This window comes from Sturnira hondurensis, unplaced genomic scaffold (genome assembly GCF_014824575.4).
Source record: "Sturnira hondurensis isolate 20B ecotype Veracruz unplaced genomic scaffold, ASM1482457v3 Scaffold0002840, whole genome shotgun sequence".
Taxonomy (NCBI): Eukaryota; Metazoa; Chordata; class Mammalia; order Chiroptera; family Phyllostomidae; genus Sturnira; species Sturnira hondurensis.
In genome coordinates, this window is record NW_028075471.1 from 31,278,687 (window position 1) to 31,304,874 (window position 26,188).

Genomic DNA, 26,188 nt, shown 5'->3' on the forward strand with positions numbered 1-26,188 from the left:
CCGTCACATTCTAAGTTGCTGAGAAAGCGTAGAACACTCAAGAGAAATTCTCTTAAGGAAAAGGCTGGCTGGTGGTTGGCATGGCAACTGAAAACAAGACCTTACCTTTTCCATTTTAGAAAGTTCCAACGAGTCTAGGAGCTGGCAGCAGAACGCCCAAGTGATCTGAATACCCAAGAGATGAGAAGCTAGCAAAAGTGCTGTTTAATTAATTGAAGGCGATAGAATCAGAAAACAGAGCCGTGGGGTGGTGTTAGGAAAGAGCTGATGAGGCCTTCATTCTTTAGTGTAGCGGAAGTAGGATATCGGGTGGCTGAGATGGGGACAGAGGTAGCCTGGTGCGGCCAGGGCCATTGTGCCCGTCTGGGCCGTTCGCCAGCCCCACGGTGGGCCAAGGTGACTAATGCACAGGCTGAATGGGAGCACTGCCCTCAGACCAAATAAAATATTTCGTATTTTATTTTTTCATTTTCAATTACAGTTTGCATTCAATATTATTTTGTATTGGTTTCAGGGATACGGCATAGCAGTTAGACAATCGTTTCCCTTACAAAGTGTGCCCCCTGATTTTTCCAGTACCCACCTGGCACCATGTATGGTTATTACAATGTTATCGACTATAATTCCTCTTCTCTTTCTGCCACCATTAAACCTTGGATATTCTGTAATCTAACAGCTACATTGTAAAGTTAACCTCCGGTAACACTCAGTATTATATACATAACAGGCAAGGAAGAAAACATGCATAGCTTTTAAAGTTTTTGTTTTCGTGACTGGTAACAAAACTAGTTGACTGATAATAATAACAGTTGAACAATAATTGATAATGAGCTTTTTCTGATGTCCATTCTATGTTTATTTTGCCTTTAAGCAACACCTCAGTGGTTTGGGATTCTTCCCTGGAGGAATGGTGTACATCTTCATTTCTGAAGTCTGAGACTTAGTGGTCTTGCAGGTTGCAATACTATTCCAATGACTTTTTCCATAATAGGGAGAGTTCAGTGTCATAAACTTGCTACCAGGTGGCTGACTGGTGGCCCCTGGGGAATGGGGCCACATCAGGGCTCAGTTGGGGTCCCTGCTGTCCGTGTATTAGGCATTCAGCAGTGACAGTAGCCTGATCAGCCTTGTGGAAGGAAGTTCATATTGTCAAGTCCACACATAGCTTCTATTTTTGCCACAATAGCCGCGCTCTGTGTGAACTTACTGCACAAGACTCAGGGTGGCTGAGGTCGCTGGGGAGGGGTGTGACTGACATTCACAGAATGGCCCTTCCCGTCCAATTGATCATTGTGACCGTCATCAGCGGGTGCTCTTGGGTGAGCATTCACGTAAAGACAGCACCCACACAAAGAGGTCCACCTGCAAACCTCTTCTTTAGACTCCCCTGTCACCAACGTGCCAAACCACTAGCTACCCAATGATTGATGTAACCCGCCCCCACCCCCATCTCTAGCCTTCTCTCCATCTACACAAAGTGGACAACTGCTCAGTGTTCAGCCTTGAGAGAAGCTCCCTCACCACATTCCGGATTTGGGCTGCAATGCCTCAGTGGTCTGTACCCACCTGGTGCCTTACAAATGGTAAGGGACCATCTGAGAACCTGGCCCAAATGCTTTTTTTTTTCCTTCGTCAGTGAACATGGGTGTGGGCTTCAGTAGAATTGAACTACAGCCAGAGGGGATGCCATGGGAGTCTGTCTGAGCTATCTGTTCATGAAACCCATTTGTGTTTCTAGGACCTGCTCCACCCTACTCTGGCGGACACTGCTTACTCTGGCTGCTGGGCTGCTGCTCGGCATGCCCAATCTGTATTAGTCATCTATGGCTGCGTAACAACTTATCCCCAAACTTAGCAACAAGCGTTTATTATCTCAGTGGTTCCTGGGAGTCGGGAATCTGTTAAGAGCTTAGCTGGAAGGATCAGGGTCTCTCACAACGTTGCCATTAAGCTTTCAGCCAGGGCTTTACATGTCCCGAGCCTTAACTAGTCATGCTGCAGACCAGTGGTCCCCAAGCAGGGATATTTCTATTGGGCAACGTCTGTAGAGGTGTTTGGTCGTCACAGCTGGAGGTAGTGCTGCTGCTGGAATCTAGCGGGTAGAGGCCAGGGATGCTGCTAAACATTCTGCAGTTCTCAGGATAGCCTCCTGCATTGAAGAATTATTTGTCCCCCAAATGCCAACAGTGCCAAGATTGAGAAATGCTCTGAGGGAGCCTCCTCTCGCTCTGGTCCCCACACACAGCTGGCAGCCCCTTGAATCTCTCACAACATTGCTATGAACAACACACTCAAAAGAGTCTGTTATGCCCCAGATCAGAAAAGGTAAGCACACTGTAGCTCTTTCTTAGGGGCAGGTGGGAACAAGGGTAGCAATTCTGTTTCACTCCAAAGAAGCAATGCCGATGTTTCCCCAGACCACTGGGCCCCTGGAATCTTCACCAAGGATGTTGGCCTTTGATTTTTCCTGGGGTTTCTCTCTCACCCTCTGGCACACACATGTCTTATGAAGGCAGCTAGGCCATTTCCTGCCCACCGTGCAATGATGTTCTGGGGGCTATCCAGTTGAGCAAGCCCCTGCAGACAAGACCTGGTCAGAGAGCAGAAGAGTCAGCGTAGGCCTGAGGGTACGACAGTGAGGGTGTTTTGTGATCCTGCTAGTTGGAAACAAACCCCATCTGGTGATCTTTCCTAATTTGGTATTTAAAGGGGGAAAAAAGCACCTGCCAGGGCAAGAGCCGCACACCAAGTGCCAGGAGCTCTGTTGTGTTATCCACGGAACCGCTTCCATCTGGCCCGTTACCTGGAGAATCTTACAAGGATCCACGGTCGTTCTCCAATCACTATCCCCCTTCTGCACATGCCGAAGAGATGAGCTCAGCGGTAGAGGGCCCCCTAAATTCTTCCAGAGTTAGAGGGAAATAAGAATCTCCGCAACTCTGCCAGGGGCATGGTGTCAGTTTCAGTTTGCTCTCACGTAGGAAGTTTCTGTGTGGCCCTGTCCACCACAATAGGGCTCACTGCATGGGCTAGGGAATCACTATGGGGTTCTTGTACTAGCTGAAGACGACCTATGACCCCTCCATTCAGGAATGGGAAAACTTGCACAGTGTGGGTGAGCGGGCTCGTGGGAACCCTGTGAGACAACCACAGGCCAAATTTCATTTATCACCTGATTTCCACAAATGGCATTCGCCCCCAATCCAGAGGCAATTTGGGACTTTAGAGATTAGCAGCAACTCAGAGTCAATGTCTAGAAATCTCCAGAAGTCCTGGATCCCCTTTTCCTCCGTGCAGAGTGTCCCTAGTGAATGGCTGCAGATCTCTTGGGGAAGATTTAAAGGAAGATTTATGCCAGACACTTTTGCCACAGGCTCCCTTCATCTAAGCCTGGTGGTCTCAAACCTTGGCATGCAGCAGGCCAGGCTGATGTGCTCCATGGAACTAAGACCGCCCCATGCACCTGCAGGGGGTTTGTGTCAGCAGGGCTGGGAGGGCCTGGGAATCTGCATTTCTAACATATTCCCAGGTGATGCTGTTGCTGCTCCTTGAACACCGTTTGAGAATCAAACCCGAAGCTGTGTACATCTTTGAACTGATTCGGGTCTGAGGCTTGGGTGACAGGCTATATCACCTTTGATCAAACTTGGGTTTCTGTGCACTAGACCTAGAGATTTTCCAATTACATAAGTCAAGTCATTCTTAGAAGCCTGCCCACCCGTTTTGATGCTAGGGCCACCANCGCAGGGGGTTTGTGTCAGCAGGGCTGGGAGGGCCTGGGAATCTGCGTTTCTAACATATTCCCAGGTGATGCTGTTGCTGCTCCTTGGACACCGTTTGAGAATCAAACCCGAAGATGTGTACATCTTTGAACTGATTCAGGTCTGAGGCTTGGGTGACAGGCTATATCACCTTTGATCAAACTTGGGTTTCTGTGCACTAGACCTAGAGATTTTCCAATTACATAAGTCAAGTCATTCTTAGAAGCCTGCCCACCCGTTTTGATGCTAGGGCCACCACCGAGCCACTAGTCAGCATCGAAGCCCCTGTGTGCTACACTACTCTGCCTGCTGCCCCAGGCTGCCCACTGCAGCAACTGCAGCCATTGCGCTTCGTGCTGGGAAGGGTGGCCACTTGGCTCTGCCCCCCTCCTCCGGGAGCCTGTCATCCGCTGGACTCAAGAAGTCTATTTTAATGAAGGTGACTTCCTTCACTGGTGGGTCCCTTAAGCACCCTTGGAAGGACAAGGGAGTGAGCTTGAAACATCTGCCAAGTCTGGAGGAGGCTGACCGCAATAATATCAATCAAGAAAGACATTTCCTTGTTTCTGACTCCTCTGTCTCCCCAAATCCCCATGCTGGAGGGACAGAAACTGTGGGTGGCATGACAGGGTAGTAAGAATAGACACACTGAGTGGGTGGGAAAAGGAAGAAGCTGATCACAACCCCACCCCTTCCCCATGCTTCTCACTCAGGGGACCAGAAGGAAGCTTATTTGCAAAGCCACATTTTGGTTATTATATGAATTTTAACTCCAAAAATAAGAGTGTGTATTGTGATTTGAAGTGACTGGGTGTCCCTCTGTGTTAGTTAAGAGTGACCAAAGAACCCAGGGGTCTGCCTGGGTTTCCATCCAGGTGATGGTAAGGAACTATCCCATGGGGTGGATTCTAAAAAACACCAGGAAATACCAAGCAGGCTGCTTTGTAATTGAACTCTCTAGGACCAGCTTGTTCTATGCACCGGCTATCATGGCAAATGATGTGGAAACATAGAGAGGCGGTTGCTTCCCCATAGAGAAGGTGGGAGATAGAACAAGTGCCTCCAAACACAACCACAGCTTCCCGGGGCCCAGAGGACCACAGAGACAGGCAGCTGTGGACGATACTGTCCTGAGCCATGAACATTCAGCCTGCAAGCTCGCTAGTGGGCTCTTACGCTATCCTCCTGGTCCCCCTCACACCAGACTGTTCCAGAGACTCTGCTAATGCGCCTATTCCCTCTGAGGGTGCAAAACAACCTCAGTGTGCTTCTGGGTGTCAGTGAGGAGACTGGGGGGAATGAAAGGCAAGTTCATGTAGCACTCCCTCCGGGAGGCTTGGACTTTGCAGCTGCCCGAGTTTCATTCCTGAATGACCCCAAACCATTTATTACAAAATCTATCATTTTTTTATCTTTGGCAAGTGACAAAATACACATTTTAAATATGGCATTTAACTACATAGATGAGTCTGCATCTGGATTCTCTTTTCCTTAGAGCCATTAGCCTCTGCCTCCACAGACACCAGAATAGCAAAAAGGCTAATGGGGCTGGGGCAGAGTAAGAGAGGAGAAGAATGAAAAGAGATGAGAGAGAATGTTCTTGGAGCGGGGAGGTCACATTCAGTCTTTCAATTCTGAGTGAGCCATTGCAGGTTTTTTTGTGTTTTTTTTATTTGTTTTATTAATTTTCTTTAAAGATTTTATTTATTTATCTTTAGAGGGGAAGGGAAGGAGAGAGGAAAAGAAATATCAATGTATGGTTGCCTCTCATGCATCCCCTGCTGGGAACTGGCCTGCAACCCAGGCATGTGCCAACTGGGAATTGAACCATGATCCTTTTGTTTGCAGACCGCTGCTCAATCCACTGAGCTACACCAGCCAGGGCCCATTGCAGGTTTTGACCAGACGGTGAAGTGATTTGATAGGTATTAGCAAGGTCACTCCAACTGTTCTGTAGAAAACAGCATTGGAGGGAGGGGAAGTGGGGGCAAGAGTGGAGGCTGGGAGTTTTTGAAATAATTCAGGTGAGAGATGAGAGCTGCCGGGACTAGGGTGTTGGAGGCAGAAATGGTGAGAAGTGGTCTGAATCTGGATAGAGTCTGCAGGGAGAGCCAACAAAGTTTGCAAATTGACTGAATGTGAAGTGTGAACCAAAGAGTTGGGTCAAGAATGACTCCAAGGTTTCTTGTCTGGGTAACTAGAAGGAGGAATGACTATTCTCTGAAAGAGTGTGAGAGTAATGGGTTTTAGGAAAAAGACCACACTTTAGACATGCTCATTTGAAATATCTGATTTTTGAGTACAGATGTGAAGTAAGCCATTCAATATACACATCTTGTGTTTGGGACAGAGATTTGGGCCAAGGAAAATTCGGGGTCTTTAAGATAGATACAGTATTTAATACCATGTGATGAGATTAGGTTGCCAAAGGAGGGAGCAGAGACAGGGATGGAGCCCAAAGACTGGTATCGGGGGCACTCCAGCATCAAGACATCATGGAAACGAGAAGAAAGCAGCAAAGGAGAGTGAGAAGGAGCAGCTTGTATGGTCGAGGAGAGATGGTATCACCAAGGCCAAGAGAAGACAGTGGTCCAAGGGTGGATGGCTCAACTCAAGGCTGCTGACAAGCAGAGCAAGATGAAGACCAAGAATTCACCACAATAGAGCAGTGGCTATCGGTGACTTGCCAGGAACAACTGTGGTAAAGTGATGGGACAGAAGTCCTAACTGGAGAATATCCAGAAGATGGAGATGAGCAGGGTTTATAGACAGTAGGTACAGACGTCATTTTTCTAGTAGTTTTTTTGCAAAGGGGAGCGGAGGGGGTAGTAATGGGAGAAGTGAAGTCGAATAATTTTTTAAGATGCAAGAAATGACAGCAGGATTCTGTTCCAACGGGAATGATTCAGCGGAGAGGGAGACGCGGATGGTGTGGGAGAGGAAGGAAGAATCTTAACGCGATGGCAGCCATCCGGGCAAGCAGGCACTGTCCGCCCTGCTGGGGACACTGCACACTGGTCCAACCTTTGTGAAGGGGCACTTGGCATTCTGTCTCAAAATCACGGATGCACATAGTCTCGGACACAGCAGTTTGATCTTCAAGGTTCTAATCTGCAGATATACTAGCATCTATGTGCACAGATGTATCTACATGTTACTTACTAGAATACAGTATATAACATCAAAAGCCTGAAAAAAAAGTAAATGTATTTTAATAGTGTTTGGTTAAATCCATTCCTGGAATACCATGCAGCATTGAAATGAGTCTGACGGACATATTCTATATGGGAGAATTCTATCTGTGTGTGGGTGGGAGGGGGGAGCAGGGAATAATAAATACATAGAGTTATATATAAAACATGGATGACTATATGTGTATAGAACATTTCTGAGAGATACGGGCCTACTTTCCATTGGCTAGCTATCCTTTTTAAATGTTTTGATTATTTTTAAGAAGTGTATTTATTTTATTTATTTTTTTAATATTTTTTATTTTGTATTTATTATTTTTCATTAAAAATTAACACAGAAAAGAATATCTTTGCTAAAAATAAATTTAACAATTCTGTGTACATTATTTTATGAATGCAAAGAAGATTTTCGTATATAACATTTAAGGGAGAAATGCCATTACCTTCTAGGTTGTTTTGGAAGGTAATGGGGAAAAAATCCTTTTAAACTGATTTTTATTAACCAGGAAGGTCTTTATTCAATAACTTGCAATACTGGAATATAAACCCCAATTATAGTATACCACATGTAAAAGTTTTAGTTTCAAATTGTGATTCTGTTGGGCCCACAATGGGCAGCCAGTGAAAAATTAGTCGGGCTGACCCAGGTGGGTCTGACTGATGAGATGAATGTGGACCCTGAGCACCTGAGGTATGGGATTCAGATCGGTAATATTCCTGAGACTCCCTTTTTCCACAGGTGAGTGTGTAGGTGTAGAGACATGTATGTGCATTGTACACAGATTAGCATTTCTCCTTTTTATCTTCAGCCTATTGGACAGAATATCAGTTGTTATAAGCTAAACCAAAAAGTTGTTTTGATACCATTTAGAAAATTATTGAATCATATCATTAACAAATAAGAAGTAGGAATAGAAAAAAATGAGACCAATTTCCAACTTCCAGAAGCAGAAATTGTCCCCAACATTGAAGTTTTAAAATATGCCCAAGCTGAATTACAAAGGTATTTTTAACTACAAAATTCCTCAAAATAACAGTTCTTAAAAACACCAAGTTTCTCTAATTAATAGTTTTTAAACATAAAGCACTATCCCCACTAAGTACTTCTGCAAACGGAAAGCAGAAATTCATCACTTTTAGTGCCTGTCAGCTCGAAGTCTCTTACTTAGCACTTTCATGGGCCACATTCATTTTGAAGACCACACAGATGACCTTGATGGATGACAAGACCTTGAATTGCCTTTTGAAATAGCAAGTAAGACTACATTCCTTTCTATGTTCTTAGGATTAAGCATATTTATTTTAATCAGATCTTTTGAAAATTAGCACCCTATGCTACATAATAGCATCATAAATAATAATTCTCTAATTTCCCAAACTCAAGTGTATTTTAAGCATTAGGGATTCTCTGCTATTTCCTTAAGCTTCCATGTTTTTGCCTTCCCTAGTTCACTGAATTATTTATCAGTTACAGAGTAGTCACGCTCTGCACTAAGTACCACTTCTTTCCTTTTTTTTTTTTTTTGCATCTAGAGCACATGTATGTATTTTATCTCATTGTCAATTTTAAAGCTCATCTGAGGCTAAGGAAATAATCATTGTGAAGGAATCACTGGGGGGGTAGTATGTTTTTAAAACATTAAGATTTGGTTTTAATATTGGATCTATTTGCTGCTTTTTTGTTTGCTAATAGACAATAATATACAGGCAACATATAAAATCTTCACACCTTAACAGGCTTCTACGATTAAAAAAAAAAAGCTGAAACTCAATTTCCTGATGAAATGCTCTTCTATGTGAATTCTAACAGGAATTGATTGATGGCATATTCTCATGCTATATGTCATGCAAAACGCTGTCATCAGTATTTTTCAAACATTATGGTACCTACAAGTCAACAGGGGATTTTGATATGCTGCAGAGTCAAGTTCACAGGGCTAGATGGGACCAGAGATCCTGCAGTGCTAACAAGCTCCCAGGTGATGCCGATGCTGCTGGTCTGTAGACCGCACCTTGACCAGCAACTTACAGAGCAGTGGTCCTCAACCCTGGCTGCATGTTACAGGGAATCTAAAAGAAATGCCAACGTCCAGGCCCCACTTCAGATCAACTGAGAAAGACTCTCTGGTGATGAGAGTCAAGCATTGCTAACTAAGTTTAATGTTCCTCAGGTACTATGGACTGAATGTATCACCCCCAACTTTGTATGTTGAAGCCCTCTCCCCCAGTGTGATGGTATTTGGAGATGGGGATTTAGGGAGGTACCATAATTAGGTTCTGTTGAAGTCATGAGGGTAGGGCCCTCGTGATGAGGTCAGTGTCCTTCTAAGAAGAGACAGCAGGGACCTCTCTTCACCATGTGAGCAGAGTGAGAAGGTGGCCATCTGCAAGCCTGGCTAAACTCGGCTGCATTCCTTTCCAGAGGTTTCAGGGGAGAATCTGTTCCCTTGCTTTTTTCATTGTCTAGAGGCTGCCCATATGCCCTCGCTCGTGGTCCCTTCCTCATCTGCAAAACCAGCAACAGCAGGTCGAGTCCTTCTCACATAGCATCCCTGTGAACCTCTCTCCATGTCCCTCTTCCACTTTCAAGGACTGTTGAGATTGCATTGGGCCCACCTGGGTAACGTAGGCTACTACCTCATCTCAAGGTCAACTACTTAATTCTATCTGCAACCTTACTTCCCTTTTGCCAAGTAAACTAACCTGTCCCCAGGTTCTTGGGATTAGGATATAGATACTGAAAAGTCATTATCCAATCTACCACATTGGGGCTATGCATTTACTTTCTTATCACCGCTTATTTATATTACCTGACTTTCTACAATGTACTTCTGGAACAATAGGATATTTTTCATTTAAAAATAAGTATAGTGACGGAGGAGGAAGCAACGCTGTAAGTGGTGATACCATAGGGACTTTGCAAGAATAAAGAAAATGTTACCTAATCACAAGTGAACAGGTGTTGGTGGCTTGGAAAACTTCCACTGACAATCATATTTTAAAAAGCTGCAGTTCGAACAACATGTACAAAAGGGCAGATGCTATCTTTAGGAAAACGTTGCGCATCAAAAGATGACTTAGTGGTGATGAGCACATGGCAGTCAAAGACTGGAGTGAGTTCAAGTTAAACTGTGAGTTCAAGTTCTGCTGCGTCACCTATTTGCTGTGCTTCCGTTGCATTATCTACGAGATAAGACTAATCAGGTAATTTTCCTCACAGGGCTGTGGGCAGGTTAAATAATACTTGTAGAGAGCTTAGAATGGTGCCGGGCACGTAAGAAATACTCTGTAAACGCAAGTCACCGATGGGGTTATTACCCTATCAGGTGTTTGTAGCTACCTGTCTCAGATGGAAACCCACGTGGAATTTCAGTTACAATGGTACTTACTCTATTCCATCACCCCAGGGAATCGTAAGCGCCACGCACTGATTATCAACGGCGTTCTTACACCTGAGAGTACTAGGGTAATTAGCCTGAGGGTTTCTCTGTTGGATCTTTTCCCAAATGGCCAGGTTCCCAGGAGACACCCCAGCAGCGCTAGCACGGCGGCCAAATAACACTTTGGAGACTCAGCAGGAAGGTTGTCCCCAGAATTGTCAGTGTAATCAAACGGTGCTTACAACTAACGATAGGGGTCTAAGAGCTGTATCCTAGTGAAAAGAAACATCTAGTACTTGGTTAGTTTGACAACTTGGAATGGAAGCAAAGGCGTTTTCCAGGACTATTGAAGGCTGGAGACAACTTCAGTAGGTGTTACCCTGCTCACTGAGGGTTGACGTTACACCAAGCAGATACCGTGTGTTGCTGAGATCGGTCAGGCCCACCCTGGAAAAGCACTTTCCATTGCATAACGTGCGGACTTTACATAAAACACAGTATTCAAAGAACTTCTTCAATTCTAATGATATTGAATAATATCATTAGATATTATGAAAAAATCCATGAAAAAATCAATAAATTACTTAACGTTTGCAGCTGGCAGGGATCTTAGTGAGCGTTTAGTCTAAGGTCCCTCAAATAGATAAACAGTACTACTCCCCAGGAATTTCCTTCTGCTTTTTCTGCAGGATGTCTCAAAGCCTGGAACATTCTACGGTACACGGTGACGCTTCGAGACTGAGCCATGGAACTTTCTAAGATGGAGACGTGGTATATGACCTGCCCTGACCTCAGAGCCTCTTCCTTTTCTTTTATCCCTTACAACCTGTTTAACTTCACAGGGGACGCTACTAGTGACAAGAACCCTCTGGGCAAATACTGATGTATTATGACTGCATCCCCTCCCAGCAACAAACAGGTGCCCAGAGCAGTCAAGCAATTCCCCTGTGCAAACAGAACGGTCACAGAGCTGTTCCAGAATCTGGGCCTTGGTGTCCAGGTGGCCAGAGAGAGCCTGAGCACTGACACTGAGTGCGCTGGGCCCAGGCAGCCAGGAGAAGAACAACTGCGGAAGGAGGGAAACGGAGCCCAGAAGGAAAGAAGAGACCCCGGGCTGGGCATTACAGGGGGCACCCAAAGGCTGTGCCTAAGACTCAGACCTGCCCCAGAGGGTCTCAGATTCTTACTGAGAAGGCACACGTGACGTTAAAATGTTAACAATCCTATTTTCATAACACTGACAGGCTCTAAGCATTTTCACACACATTTCCCAACTCTTACGTTGGGCAAGTATGCTTTGTGTCTTTTTATAGATGGGAAAATGAGCCACTGGTCACAGAGACAGCTGTGGTTCAAGGTTAGAGACCTAGCAAGAGGTCTCCAAATTCTGATCATCCCATGCCCGCCTCGTGGGTAGTTTATGACAAACGTCTGGCTTTTTGATGACATCTGCAAAGGCTCTGGGGGTATTTGCACAGTATACAGTAAAATGTTTGATTATCCAAGAGTATTTCCATGACCAGGATTGATGCATTACAAAGGTTTATAAGAAAAGCCATTTGTAACATAGGGAAGGAGGACACAGCAGGGCAATGGAGAAAGCAGGAGTGGGTAAGGGATCATCTACACTTTACCAAAGATTTTTAACTGCAAGAACAAACACTCACCGCAGAAAATTTTGATCATAAAGTAGAATGAAAAAAATCACTACCAAAGAAAAGGAGTGTTTAGCATCCCCTTGCTTCTAAAATTTTTAAGACCGTACACACTATAAAACTTGACAATTTACATTCGGCTTTTGAAAACTCTTTAGTTTCAAATATCTTTGTGGTAATAACCATTTTTTTGCAACCGACAATGTGTGATAGCTGACACTAAAAAAATCAATGCTACAATCATCCACAGTTGAGACATACCACTTGTATTTTGGAAATTAAATGGAAACACACAGGGGCCTGGAGGAGTCTCCACACACATCCATTAGCACTGGACCAGCAGGCACATTCGCTCCTGCCCACGGCGAGATCCAGGGCCATGGCCCGAGCCTTTGATCTTGAGTCCCGCTCCAGCATATGGCGCGCTACTAAGTAATCAAAGTGCAAATCTTTATAGAAAATTACAGAGGCTCTGGAAAGGGTATGGAGGCTTCCTTCCTCTAATTTCCTTTCCTGCCAGGTTCCTGGTCTTGAGTGAAAAACATTTGGCCTTTTGATGAAATCTGCAAACACTTTGAGGGTTTTTACACTGTATACAGTCAATTATTGGACCATCCGAGATTGTTTCCATTACTGAGATTGACAGGCTGTTTCTTGCCAGGGCGGGGCCACAGTGTTCCATGGCATGGGTACGACTTTGCCTCCCTATACAGTGACGTTAGCGTAAGGAGAAATCTCGTTAGGATAAGGAGATATCTGCAGCTCAGGGAGTGAGGTGACAAGCTGGGGGGGTCGGGGAGGGGGTAGAACACATGCAGCCAGGTATTGATAACAAGTCATTAAAAATTCACAGGGTGAGTTGCTGATCCTTAAAGTCAATTCTCATCCAAAGAGGTGCCCCCTGCAAATATTTTCAAACCATTAGTTGTAACAATTCGAATCAACTTGTGTTAAGAATTAAATTCCTTTCGGATGTATCTGCCAGCCCCCCAAAGAGAGTGGGAGATGATTTCTGAATTACAAATTGAAAACGAAGCCCATGTTTTGTCAAAGTTGATCCCCCCACCCTCTCACCACGATTCTGTTGTCGAGTGTGAGTGAGTGCCTGGGATGCGCCTCCGTGCGGAGGGACAGGCCCCCCGGCCAGTTTGCAACAGGGAGAGCCTGGGCCCAGGAAGGCTTTGTGCGTTATACCTCAAGGGGACTCATTATTGTGCCCGAGCCTTGAGCAAATGTGTTTAACAGTGTGGTTCTTAGGGAAAAGAAAAAGAGACATCTGAAGGACTATTCAGAAAGTTTAATCCAGTACGGGGAGTCCACTTTCAGCTGGGGGATACCAGCACACCCAGACTGGTTGTTCATGGTCTCCTCAGCCCCGACTGGGCAGCACCAAACCCAACCGGCTGGCGTTCTGGCTGCGCCCATTGGGTTAAATATTTTGAACAGCACCTTGAACTGGTGTCATTAGTTGTCCATATAGACGTGTATCAACAAGGCGTCTAACAAGGTCCAACTTTAAACACCCGGGGCCAGAAGCCAACTATTTAGATTGTGGTCCACACTCTATCATTATAGTGGAACATTCCAGAAGGTTGCAACCTTCTCCAGTTCTTTGCCTCCTCTCCCCCAAATTGAAGACAGGACTAATCCTCACCTAACAGCCTCGTGAGATGCATGTGCAGGTTCAAACCAGATACTAGATACGAAAAGTATTTGTTTATAAATGTTTTAATTAATTTCAAAGAAATACATAGTCATTGCACATCATTGAGAAAATGCCAGAAACATAGGGTATAAATATTCATTTTCTCACCATGTAAAGACAACTGTTAACATTTAAAACATTTTTTTCTTCCAGCTTTCTATAAAAGCTCTGACAATTCAATAACAGCTGCTGCGTACCACAAAAACAGAATAAAGCACACTGCTGTCCTTCTAGCGGGGGGTGGGGGGTGCAGAAATGGCTAAATACATGCTACTGTGGTACAAAGAAATCCAAATAAAAGAGTAGTGGGAAATTGTACTATAAAATACAATTACAGGCCTGGTTCCCAAAGATGACAAATAGTTTTAAATATTGATTTAGAAATAAGAGACACTTTTATACCCCAAAGATTTCCTTAGGCTACTGACTCGATTCTATTTTAAGGGAGGACGTCATTGTATTAGGGCTATAACATTTCAGTTACACGAAAACAAACTCTATACTGTAGCCAGAAACGGAACGTGGATTTGCCTGATTCCCTAAGTCATTGTGCTCAGTGAACAACTGCACTCCCTGTTTTAGCTCGCCAGGCGTGCCTACAGTTCACTGTAGTTCTTCTAGATACCCAATGTGTGTGTACACACAGGGTTCAAATACTCCAGCATCTTCGAACGGACAAAGCAGCATTTTCCTCGGATGTAAATCTAGCGTGTTGGAAGCGGGCACCTTGTCCTCAAACACACACAGTGTTATGTGGGCTGGCGCTTTCCACAGAGGTTTCAGTTCTTCATTCTTTTCTTCTCAAAAGATAGCTGCGGTTACAGCAAGTGGTGTTCCCCCATCTCTCTCTGATGGCACTGTCCTCCAGGGCTGTGTCGTCTTAGGTACGTCCAGCTCTCAGCCAGGCCCAGCCTGTCTCGCTCCTCTTTCTACCCCTGGACGCCTAGCAAAGGAGGCACTTCCTGTCTGCATGAGCCCTTAAGAATTCGCTTCTGTGACAGTTCCTGAGACAATCTGACCTGGGAATGTGCGAAGTAAAGGTCCCTCAGCTCTGTTCTGTGGGTTCTGAAATCACATTCCCTGGGGGTGGGCCTAGGGTCCTGTGTTTTTAATACAATCCTCACCTTCCTTCTCTGTAAAATGGGGATCACGGTAGTTCCTACCTCACAAGGTGGCTGTGGACACAAATGACTTATTTTGTGCAGAGCTGCGCAGACCATGCCTGGCACTCAGCTCTACAGAAGCGCCCATCATTATGGTTGCTGTTATTCTAGCATGATAAGCCCGTCGTGAATGGGTATTTTGGAAACACCATCTATTAGTTTCCTTAAAATTACAGGTGCATACAATTTTTCTGGCAGCTTACAGATGCAGGTGCCAGGGCCTTGCCCCCAGAGATTCTGAGTCAGTGAGGCTGAATCCTTGCCAGGACTCCGCATCCCTGTGTTTCCTTAAAGGGGGAAATGGAGTATCAGCACATATACTGCAAACCAGGAATTTTCCTCTTCTTATTCCTAACCCCCAAGGCGAAGAACCTGGCCCCTCAGACCAGGGCAAACATGAGGCCCATTCAGATACAGAGAGTTGAGGGAGCCGTTTGATAACATGCTGAGGACAACTGGGGACTCTTGGGTCCCAGCTCATTGGTGGCAGGGCCCACACTGCCTGAGCGGGGCTGGCCCACATGGGGTGAGGAAGCAGATGCTGTCTCTGCAGGGTGCCCTGAGTGAGCCCCCGGAAGCCACTCCAGCCAGGCTTGGCCAGCCCACCGCTCTGGCAGTGAGGGCTTGGCCAGAGCTCTCCTCCCCCTAGTGTGTCCTGCACCGGGCCAGCCTGGGCTAACTCAGGCCAGCTCCAGGGGCTGCTGAAGACAAGGCCTGGAATCCTTCCTGCTTCTACAGCCGCAGTTTAGCAAAGCCCCAGACTGCTGGGGAAGAAAGCAGTGCACATCCCCACAAGCCCGAGATGATTCCGTGCCTGGGCAAGAACACCCGAGAATCCCAACACTGCGTGCAGGTGCCACGGAGCCAGCTCAGACTCGATTGTGTGACCACCCTCTGAAACCTGAGAGCTAAAAGGCCAGTTTTCCACAAGTGGGATGTCAAGGCTCTCGAATCTCTTATGAACAGAATTCCTTCCTGGATGTCCACTGGTGATTATGCAAATTACCCACATAGGCATAACCAATCCCCAAACCTCCTGCAACCTGATCGGGCCTGGCTCTGCCCATAAACAGAGACATTACATCCTTGAGAGACAGACATTTAAATGGAGACAACTCTGTCCTTGCTTTTACTAAAAATTATTGCTTTTTATAGAAAATTAGGTAAAGACTATGTCATAATAAAGTAGAATTAACATTTAAAAAAATGTTTTCCTTCGGACTCCTGTAATTTTCCTCCTTGTTCTTTCTAAATCCAGTACTTTCTCCTCCTAAAATGCCACACAGGGGCAAGCCTGGGGTGAGAGAAGACCACTGGCCTGAGACGCCCCCTCTGCACTCTGACTCCAGCACTAGTGATGGAAATCCCAGCTCACGCCTCCAGATTCTTTTAGCACAGCTGCCCTTTGGCCATCCCTGGCCCTATGAGCAAATCCACTCATGGCCTGACTGGCACCCAGGAGAACAGATGGGGAAAGGGTCTGCACAGATGTAGGCAGTTAAGTCGGGACTCCAGAGTCCCAGGAACCCAGAGCAGGAGTCGGGGTGGGGGCTTTGGGCGAGCCCCTCCCTTTGGAAGCTCAAAATCCTGCTCTTATAGGAACAGGAGAAGGACTGGAGCATGTGCAGGTTCAGGATAGGGACGCGGTTTTAAGAGCAGTGCCATAGATAGATAGATAGATAGATAGATATGGGTATATAGACAGATATATAAATACATGTACTTATACATATATGCATATATACAAAATCCCTACAAAAATATACATACACACATATATAGTATCTTTACAAAATATGTACAGTACATTTCACATAAGTGATTACCTTGGTCTGGATGTCCTGTCAACACACCCTGCACAAACCACTGTCACATATTTTGAGGTTCTAAAGGCAAGAACTAGATAGATGGCACTTTCTTTCTATAGCACCTAGTTTATTTTGGCAGAGATACTGCTTGATGTTACGGTACTGGTACGATTATGAGAACTGCCTGCTGATATCCTTAGAGGGGAATAAGGAGTATTCATTTGGAAGTCACTATATGAGCAAGGGTGTGTGATACTGTTAAAAAACACAGATGTCAAAAAAAAATCTCACCAACAAAGATTCAGACAGAAGTTTTATAGGTCCCCAAATCACTCTCTGGCACACATTCCCCGGGTTTCCCTCCTGATAGCACTGCTCACCTGCATCCAGGTAGTACTCAGTACTTCCTGCCCTGGAAGCCTTCCTCAGGCTCCCAGGCCAAGTTCATCTTCCCAGGGCTCCTACAGCTCCAACCCACAGCTCTGACCCCCTGGCTGCAACTGCTCCTTGTGCATCAGCCTGGCCACTAAGCTGGTGGGCGCCCTGGGTCTGGCCCTGCACCTCTTAGCCGCAGCATTCCCACCGCTCATCCTCCGGTTTGGCGCATGCGAAATTCTCACCACGTGCCTCTTGCCTGATCACCAGCAGCAGAGAGGATTCCAAGCCAATGCAGTTTCGGAGTTTTTGCTCTTTGCTATCAGGGGCTCTGATTACTGCTGGATTCGAGCAAAATGCCACATCAACTCCTGGAAGATAGAGGTGAAAATACTGTAAATTGAACCCCTGAACATGTGGCATTACAGACACGGAGACCATTGGGGGCACATATGAATATCACATAAACAGACTCCAGAGTGTTTAAATGTCATTCATTTGTAAGGTTGACTTCAGCTGACACGCCTCTTAAAAGAGGAGTATTTGTTAAAAAGATAATAATCACACTTTTTCAGAAAAACTTTATATGCACACACACATGCGTTATCATTTTCTCTCTAGATCTCAAGATCTTACTCTTACTGACACTGGGTTGAGGGTGCTAATGACACCTATCAGAAATCATCTATATTTATTTCAAAGATGGCACACTGCCTCTATTTTAAGCAAGGTTAACTCCACGCAGCAGATGGGTTACTTCGAGGACATGGGAGGACATGAGTCCATGTGGTGTATTTCTACCTGCAATCCAGGACTTCTGGAAGGACATTGACCATTGGGCAAAGAGCAAAGACAGCCGGAGCATTAAAGGGTGCCGGACATCGGCAGGGGTGTGATAACTTTCTGAATCTTACTTTGAGGCATCTGTAAAGGAAAGACACCCCCAGGGGACTGAGTGATTGGTCCAAACCACAGTGGCCACCTGCTGCCCTCACTTTCCCTTCAAGTTTTCTATGAGGAGTCAGAAGGAGAGGAGGCTTTGCAAAGGAGTAGGGTCTGATTTCTGCTTCTCCCTCTTTCCTATCACACCTCTCGCAGCTTCCAACCTCTGTGTGTCCTGCTCAGAATGCTATCTGTGTGTCCCGAGGCCGTGGGCTCGAATCAGATGCTGCCACCGTCCCACGCCAGGTAGGTCCAGTGATCTGACTGGAAAGCCAGCAACTTCTTTGTATTGTTCCTCTGAAAAATAGGCAGCAAAGACTGCAGGTCTTCCCTTCAGCATCTGGGGCATAAGACCAGGATGGATAGCCTGTGCTACACTGTGCAGGCTCAGGCCTCACCCTCTAGGGCAGCCAAACCTTCTTAAGGAGGACGGGAGTCAGCAAGGGAAAGGGTTTCAGATCCTCACAGTGAGAACTAAACACCAGATACCTGGCTAACCTCATCTTTTGTCTTAATGACAGATACTTGGTTCTCCAAGTCCATCCTTAATCTGAAAACTCAAAGCAAATCACTGGCAAATTTGATGTGCTCCTTCGCTGTGCCCTGAATGGGCATTTCACTACCCACCTTCGGTTCTGCAACACCATCACCCTGGAGCCCGGGTTCCTGCTCACCCGTAAGTCTCCACAGACCATGCTGCCAATCTTCGCTTAAATTCAGTGACTGTCTCTCTCACTTGCCTCTCTGAATGGCTAAGCGAGGCATCGGATCACTGTCAAACCCTGAAGTAACTGGACCTCATTTGCATCTCAGCAGCTTCCTCACAGACCACCTTACGTTACCCTGGTGCCGTCCATGCCTTGCCCTCCCCATTAGACTGCCAGCCTCTTGATGTGCCTGTTACTTTCATTGTCCCCAGAGTACCTCCTTCAAATTACGTTTTCTGAACACTAAAATTACATTTTCTGGACCCTATGGGGTGGGGTGAGGGAAAGAAGCGGTCTTTATTCTATTTTTAGCAAGACAGTTTGCATGAACAAAGAGTAATTACCAGCCCTTCCTTGCCTGATCCTCATTCTCAGCAGGGGCTGCCCTTAAAGGCGACACCGGTACCTGCCCCATTCTCTATTGCTACTGAATGGTAAGACTTACCCAACTAAACCCAGCCTGAGGACTTTGGGGACCAAAGACTCTACAGATCACTGCAAGCCCAGACATGGAGCAGAAGGGACTACCTGCCCCGGCAGGTAGCAGTTACCTGAGGGTCTTGGAAGGATATCCATATCTATCTATCTATCTATCGATCGATCTATCGATCTATCTATCATCGATCTATCTATTTATCTATCATCTGCAGAGCCTTTCCCAGGGAGGAAAAGTAATGGGACTAAATCACCAAATCTGGCAGAGACACTTTCGCGGTGGTAGAAGCAGTTGTGAACTTTCTCCTTGCTCTTGACTACAGAAGGGCCTACAGTTCAGATCCCTAAGGGGGCGGTGCCTCTACTCCGCCACCCGTAGCGCCTCGCCCCAAACCCCCAAACACGCGGCAATTTGAATAGATTGGCCTAGTTTCTCCTGACAGCGGCCCACCGACAGCTCTTTGCAGACAACCTTGGGCTCCCCAAAACTTTTGTAGCACGCTGGTGGACTCAGTGCCGCCCCACCTTCCCCCAGGGCGGCCCCTGGAAGAGCAAGCGCCTTAAAACCGAGTAAGATAAGCCGAGCTCCCACTGCTCCGAAGCGACTGGTGTCCTCGTCAAAAATAAAAAGGTCTCTGTCTGCAAATCCTGTTTGCTTGACCGGTAATCCACCCCCGCCCCCAGCCCAGTGTGTCCGCCCCGTACAGCTGTTTTTAATCCCTACTTTTCTCACTTGGCGTCCCCGGCTCGGGCTGACCAGACGCGGAGCCACTTAGCGTTTCCCCCTCCCCCAGCCGAGGTCTGTTCTCCCTCCGCCGTCTCCTCTTTCCCCGCCTGCATCCCCGGGGGCAGAGTGTGGGAAGAACGAATTTCCGCCCGCTTTGCTCGCCACTCGCCGACTTGGGTCCCTTCCGGACGCAGCCTGCGCACCTCGGCTCCTCCCCCGGCTGTTCCACCGAGACGGCGCTCCCGGTCCCGCGAGGAGGCTCGGGCTGCGGGGGCCGAGCCGCCCGCCTGGGCGCAGCAGCCAAGCCGCGCCCTGAGCAGCTCTTGGAAGGGCCCCCGCCTGCCTGCAGCTGGGGAATCCACTCGGCGGGGAGAGTCCGTGCCAGGGAATCCAGCTCTCCGGACTCGAGCTGCAAACAAAAAGATCAGTTCTTGCTCTCCCCTCCGCCCCACGACGCGCACCCGAAGAAACAGTTTTCTGCAGAGATGCAACAAGTAGCACTGGGAGCTCGCGGAGCGCCCTGCGCCGCCTGACTTGGCTGAGCGAAGCCCTCCTGCAGAGGCCTGGGCCAGCCACCGGACAAAGAGCGGAGGAGGGGCTGGACTGCTCAGCGAAGTCCCGAAAGAGGCCGTTTAGCGTCTCTGGCCAGGCCAAAGGGAATGCAGAGGAGACACAGAGCCGGCGGGCCAAGAGGACGATCCGGCAGCTGCACGCAGGGCGGGCGGCGATGGAGGCTGCCCGCGCCGTGCGCTTCCTGCTCGTGGTGTGCGGCTGCCTCGCTCTCCCGCCGCGGGCCCAGCTGGTGTGCCCAGAGCGCTGTGATTGCCAGCATCCCCAGCACCTCCTGTGCACCAACAGGGGGCTCCGCGCCGTGCCCAAGACCAGCTCGCTGCCGACCCCCCAGGAAGTGCTCACCTACAGTCTTGGCGGTAACTTCATAACCAACATCACGGCTTTCGACTTCCACCGCCTGGGACAGCTCAGACGGCTGGACCTGCAGTACAACCAGATCCGCTCTCTACACCCCAAGACCTTCGAGAAGCTCTCGCGACTGGAGGAACTGTACCTGGGGAACAACCTCCTGCAGGCGCTCGTCCCGGGCACACTGGCCCCGCTGCGCAAGCTGCGTATCCTCTACGCCAACGGTAACGAGATCGGCCGCTTGAGCCGAGGTTCTTTCGAGGGCCTGGAGAGTCTGGTTAAGCTGCGACTGGACGGGAACACCTTGGGGGCGCTGCCTGACGCGGTCTTCGCCCCTTTGGCCAACTTGCTTTACCTACATCTGGAGTCCAACCGGATCCGCTTTCTGGGCAAGAACGCCTTTGCCCAACTGGGCAAGCTGCGCTTTCTCAACCTCTCTGCCAACGAGCTGCAGCCCTCCCTACGCCACGCGGCCACCTTCGCACCGCTGCGCTCCCTCTCCACCCTTATCCTCTCCAACAACAGCCTGCAGCACCTCGGGCCGCGCGTCTTCCAGCACCTGCCGCGCCTCGGCCTACTCTCGCTCCGGGGTAACCAACTCTCACACCTGGCGCCGGAGGCCTTTTGGGGGTTGGAGGCTCTGCGTGAGCTGCGCCTGGAGAGCAATCGGCTGAGCCAGCTGCCCGTCGCGCTGCTGGAACCTCTGCACAACCTGGAGGCGCTAGACCTGAGTGGCAACGAGCTGTCCGCTCTGCACCCAAATATCTTCGGCCACCTGGGCCGACTGCGCGAACTCAGCCTGCGGGACAACGCGCTCAGCGCCCTCTCTGGAGACATCTTCACCGCCAGCCCGGCCCTCTACCGGCTGGACCTAGACGGCAACGGCTGGACCTGTGACTGTCGGCTACGTGGCCTGAAGCGCTGGATGGGCGACTGGCACTCGCAAGGCCGGCTTCTCACCGTCTTTGTGCAGTGTCGCCACCCCCCGGCCCTCCGGGGCAAGTACCTGGATTACTTGGACGACCTACAACTGCAGAACGGTTCTTGCGCAGATCCCTCGCCCTCCTTCTCTCCAACCGAGGGAAGCCAGCGGCGGCCCTTACCCACAGTCACGAGGGAGAAGATGGAACCCCCTGTAGGTGGCCTCGTAGAGGAGCTGCCGCTGCAGCTTCAGCCACAGCAGCGGGGACGATTTCTGCCCGGGGTGCCCTGGGATGGGGTGGCCAGGGAGCTCTGGGACAACCGCAGCGCCCTGAAGCTGAGCCGATGGGGTCCAGGCCTCCAGCAGCCGGGCCCCTCCGCTGCTGCTGTGTCAGGCGCGGTGCCACACCCCCTGGACCTGCTCGAGAAGCCCGAGAGGGGACGTGCGACGCCTGCGGACCCTGCCCACCCTGCACCCACCCCGACCGCTGCACCTGCTTCTGCGCCACTGACCGCTGGCGACCTCTGGCAGCGCGCGGCGAAGCAGGTCTTAGCTGCGCAGCAGCAGGAGAGCGCCGCGCAGTCCGACGGCGGGGTCGGCCTGCCGCCGCTGGTGTCCGACCCATGTGACTTCAACAAGTTCATCCTGTGCAACCTGACTGTGGAGGCTGTGGGCGCAGACAGTGCCTCCGTGCGCTGGGCAGTACGAGAGCACCGCAGCCCCCGACCGCTGGGCGGCGCGCGCTTTCGCCTGCTCTTTGACCGCTTTGGCCAGCAGCCAAAATTCCACCGCTTCGTCTACCTGCCCGAGCGCAGTGACTCTGCCACGCTGCGCGAGCTGCGTGGAGATACGCCCTATCTGGTGTGTGTGGAGGGCGTGCTGGGGGGCCGGGTCTGCCCAGTGGCCCCCCGGGACCACTGCGCCGGGCTGGTCACCCTGCCCGAGCCTGGCAGCCGGAGCAGCATCGACTACCAGCTGCTGACCTTGGCCCTGCTAGCCGTCAACGCTCTTCTAGTGCTTCTGGCCTTGGCGGCCTGGGCAGCCCGCTGGCTGCGGAGGAAGCTGCGAGCCAGGCGAAAGGGAGGGGCCCCTGTCCACGTTCGCCACATGTACTCCACCCGACGGCCCCTGCGCTCCATGGGCACCGGCGTGTCTGCGGACTTCTCTGGATTCCAGTCGCACAGGCCGCGCACCACCGTGTGCGCGCTCAGTGAGGCGGACCTCATCGAGTTCCCCTGTGACCGCTTCATGGACAGCGGGGGCAGTGGGGCGGGTGGCAGCTTGAGGCGGGAAGACCACCTCCTGCAGCGATTTGCTGACTAGATCCAGGGGTGTGGAGACCATCTGATTGGCCGTGGGGAGCCACCTCTCCGTGGGGCCTCTCAGCTCACCTCAGGGGAAGATCTCATTTTATCTGACCATCTCCTTTCACCCTCTTGGCTAGGGAGGCCAAAGGGGACAGGCAGCCAATTCGGCCCCTGCCCCTGTCCCTGATTCCCAATACTCACTTATGAAGTAAATGGATGGTACTTGGTGGTCAAGGCCAACCGTGGGGGACACATGGATGGGGTGGGGTTTGCAGGTGGGAGGCCTTCTTTACCCGAAGACCCTGGTGCAGCTGTGAGATTGCCTTTTGGGGCATTGTAATGAATAGCCTGACCCCCTCCGCGGTGGAAAAGGGGGCTTGTGCCCGCATCACGGCCAGAAGGAGATTTGGATACATGCTTTCTATTTGTCCAGAGTCAAACAGAGGTGTTTTGCTTCTATTTAAGGAAAAAGGAACTTATCACCATTACAAAGGAGGCTTGGCAAGGGACCCCACTGGTCTGGTGGTTCCTGCCAAAAAGGGTGATGCAAGCAGGTGGTGAAGCTTAACACATTCACCAAGGAACTCTTATGGTGGTCAATAGAACATTCAGGATAACTTAACGTTTAAATAATTAGAGACGCTATTTTTTCAACAATGTGAAGAGCTCTGACATTTAACAAACTGATGAATAAACTCAAGGACTATTTTAGCTGAGCCGGGAGGTTCCACAATTTTCTTTGTAACATTAACACCACAAGAACGTTTGCTGACCTTGGGGTTAACTGCGATAACATATTTTCTCTGGAGAAGGCTGCATGCAAGGCTTCTCTGTGAGGGTTGTTCCTGTGGCTTTTTAAGTTTATTCTTTTGTTTAAAACCCATAGGTGGAAAAAGAAATTTCAATGCCAGACTTGATCCAAGAATGTAATGCATATGTGAGTGGTGACCCCATAGGGAACACTTGTGTGCTAGGTCACTTACAGCACCTCTGGCAATGTGTCCGGGGTGGAATAAACACCATGTGCCCTGCTTGTCCTGAGTGGCACAGTGAGGTGACAAAGGCAGTTTCCAAAAAGGGGAGCAAAAGGCAATTGTCAATTAATAGTGTATGTTTGATCGTATTAACGTCTTACTCTCGAAGAAATAGTAGAAGGGGAGAAATTATTGGGAAAAAATGTGAAAAAGTATCTATCAGTGGTTGTCTTTCTACTAAAGCCAGAAGATTGTCATGAGCACTTATACCCGACTGTGAAATAATCCTGCGTTTTGCAAATTAGTCCCTCCACCACCCTGTGTTTTGCTGTTGTTATTAAATTTTATCTTTTAGTTAAGAGTTGCAGTATTTCTTTTCAATGTCTTTGGTGTAAACTGGGGCTTGGGCTCCTTCACTGGGTCTGTCATTTGCAACTGGTCGAGGTCCTTCTGTGCCCTGCTAGTTATGAAGTGCACGTTGATCGCTACCTGCAGTGCTTTGGTTTACAGTAATGACTCTGTGCGTGGTCCGAAAGCATCCCCACTAAGGGGGTGCGCAGGTTACATTGCCCATGGTTAGGATTCATTGCCGTGGGGTATTGCGGAGCCCCAGTGTGGGTGCTAAGGCGGATGGTGACTCTTCCGTCTCAGGCTATAAACCCCTAAGGGTCCTGATGACTCAGGGAATCTATCACAGTCCAGGGGCCCTTCACCCCGAGTCCACCCCTTCTATGTCTGGACTTCACGGAGCCAGGCCTGCCGTTGTCCCCACAGCCGAGTACAGACCCAGGGGTCTAAGTGAACTGGTCTTTGTTTACGTTCAGATGGATAAATGTCCAGACCACTTAAAGTGCAGCTGCTTTCCTGGCAGTCGTATCTGTGGGGCCGAAACTTAATAAACCACAGGAAATAGACTGTTGTTCTTCGTGTGTTGCCAGAGCCTGGTTCCGCTCCAAGCTTACTGGTCCATGGGCGAGGTGGACTGGTTGGCTCTTGTTTGCAACATTTGGGCTCCCTTGCCCCTTTCTTGCTCCCGGCTCTTTTCATTCACTGAGCAGTCAGCATCTCTCAGCTCTTTCTCCTGCACAGCCATGGGATGTTGAGTCCCACTGAAAGTCGGGGAAAAGGATGGTTCCTGGGCCCACCCTTTTCAACTGCAGACCAGCCCCGAAAACGCTCAGTGCCTGGATCTGTGTGAAGAAGAGTTTCCCAGGCATGTCGTTCAGTGGGAAAGGGATAATGCTCTGTGCACACTGTTGTGTTCAGTTATGTCAATAAACCCACGTACTAAATTGAGGTGTTATACTATTGGAGTTTCCAGTGTTTTACACACTTGCATAGTGATACACTGTGCTTTTGTACAGCAGTTTTCATCAGTGGAAATGAAGCATAAATGTGAAGTCTCTCTGTTCTCTTTCAATTTTTTAAAAGAATTTCCATTTCCACAGTAGAGTATGGACTTCTTTTTTTAAAAAGGTAGATTTAATTAATTAATTAATTAATTTTTAGAGAGGGGAAGGGAGGGAGAAAGAGAGGGGGAGAAACATCCATGCGTGGTTGCCTCTCACGTGGCCCCCACTGGGTACCTGGCCCACAACCCAGGCATGTGCTCTGAATGGGAATCGAACTGGTGAGCCCCTGGTTCACAGCCCACACTCAATCCACTGAGCTACACCAGCTAGGGCTGGACCCTCTTTTTAAGAAATGGTTGTGTGCCTTGCTGCCCAAAGCAAGAAAGAGACGGCTCTAGATGCCAGTGGTCAGCCATGATGTCAAAATGCTACAAAGACGCCAGTGACAGCAAAATGATTGGGTCTCAGCTGGGCACATGGTGTTTATTCCACCCCGGACACATTGCCAGAGGTGCTGTAAGTGATCTAGACCTGGTAATGTCTGCTGTGGGAACTGAATGAGGAGGAAAGAAGTGTAAGGAACTGGAGGTCATTTCTGACATTACAAAGTTTATGAAAAGATAAAATTTATAAAGAAAAAAAGAATCAGTTTGGTATGAGGTAGGGGTTTGGTTAAGGGTGCATCGAAGCAATCTGGCAGTTGGGGGGACCGTCAGCACCCCCCCCCAGTCAGCTGACCGTTTCCAGGAGACAGAGCACTCTGTGATGCTGCCCAGCCATCGTTAAGGTGTGATCAGAACACCTTCATGAATTTGCCACGTACCTGGTTTTCACCAGAAGTACGGCTGTGTGGGGACCTACTG

The 26,188-nt window shown here is 48.7% G+C and overlaps 1 protein-coding gene and 1 long non-coding RNA gene across 2 annotated transcripts; one reads left to right on the plus strand and one right to left on the minus strand.

Moving 5' to 3' along the window:
- Positions 1–16,777: 16,777 nt before the first annotated feature.
- LOC118983578 (uncharacterized) lies at positions 16,778–20,043 on the minus strand. Its single transcript, XR_005065744.1, has 2 exons — positions 19,847–20,043; positions 16,778–17,409 (listed from the first exon to the last, which is right to left on the minus strand). It is a non-coding gene; the product is annotated as an uncharacterized LOC118983578 (long non-coding RNA).
- TRIL (TLR4 interactor with leucine rich repeats) lies at positions 20,044–24,334 on the plus strand. Its single transcript, XM_037041234.1, has one exon. The coding sequence runs from the start codon at positions 20,577–20,579 to the stop codon at positions 23,013–23,015; it is 2,439 nt and encodes an 812-aa protein (XP_036897129.1). The 5' UTR covers positions 20,044–20,576; the 3' UTR covers positions 23,016–24,334.
- The last annotated feature ends 1,854 nt before the right edge of the window (positions 24,335–26,188 follow it).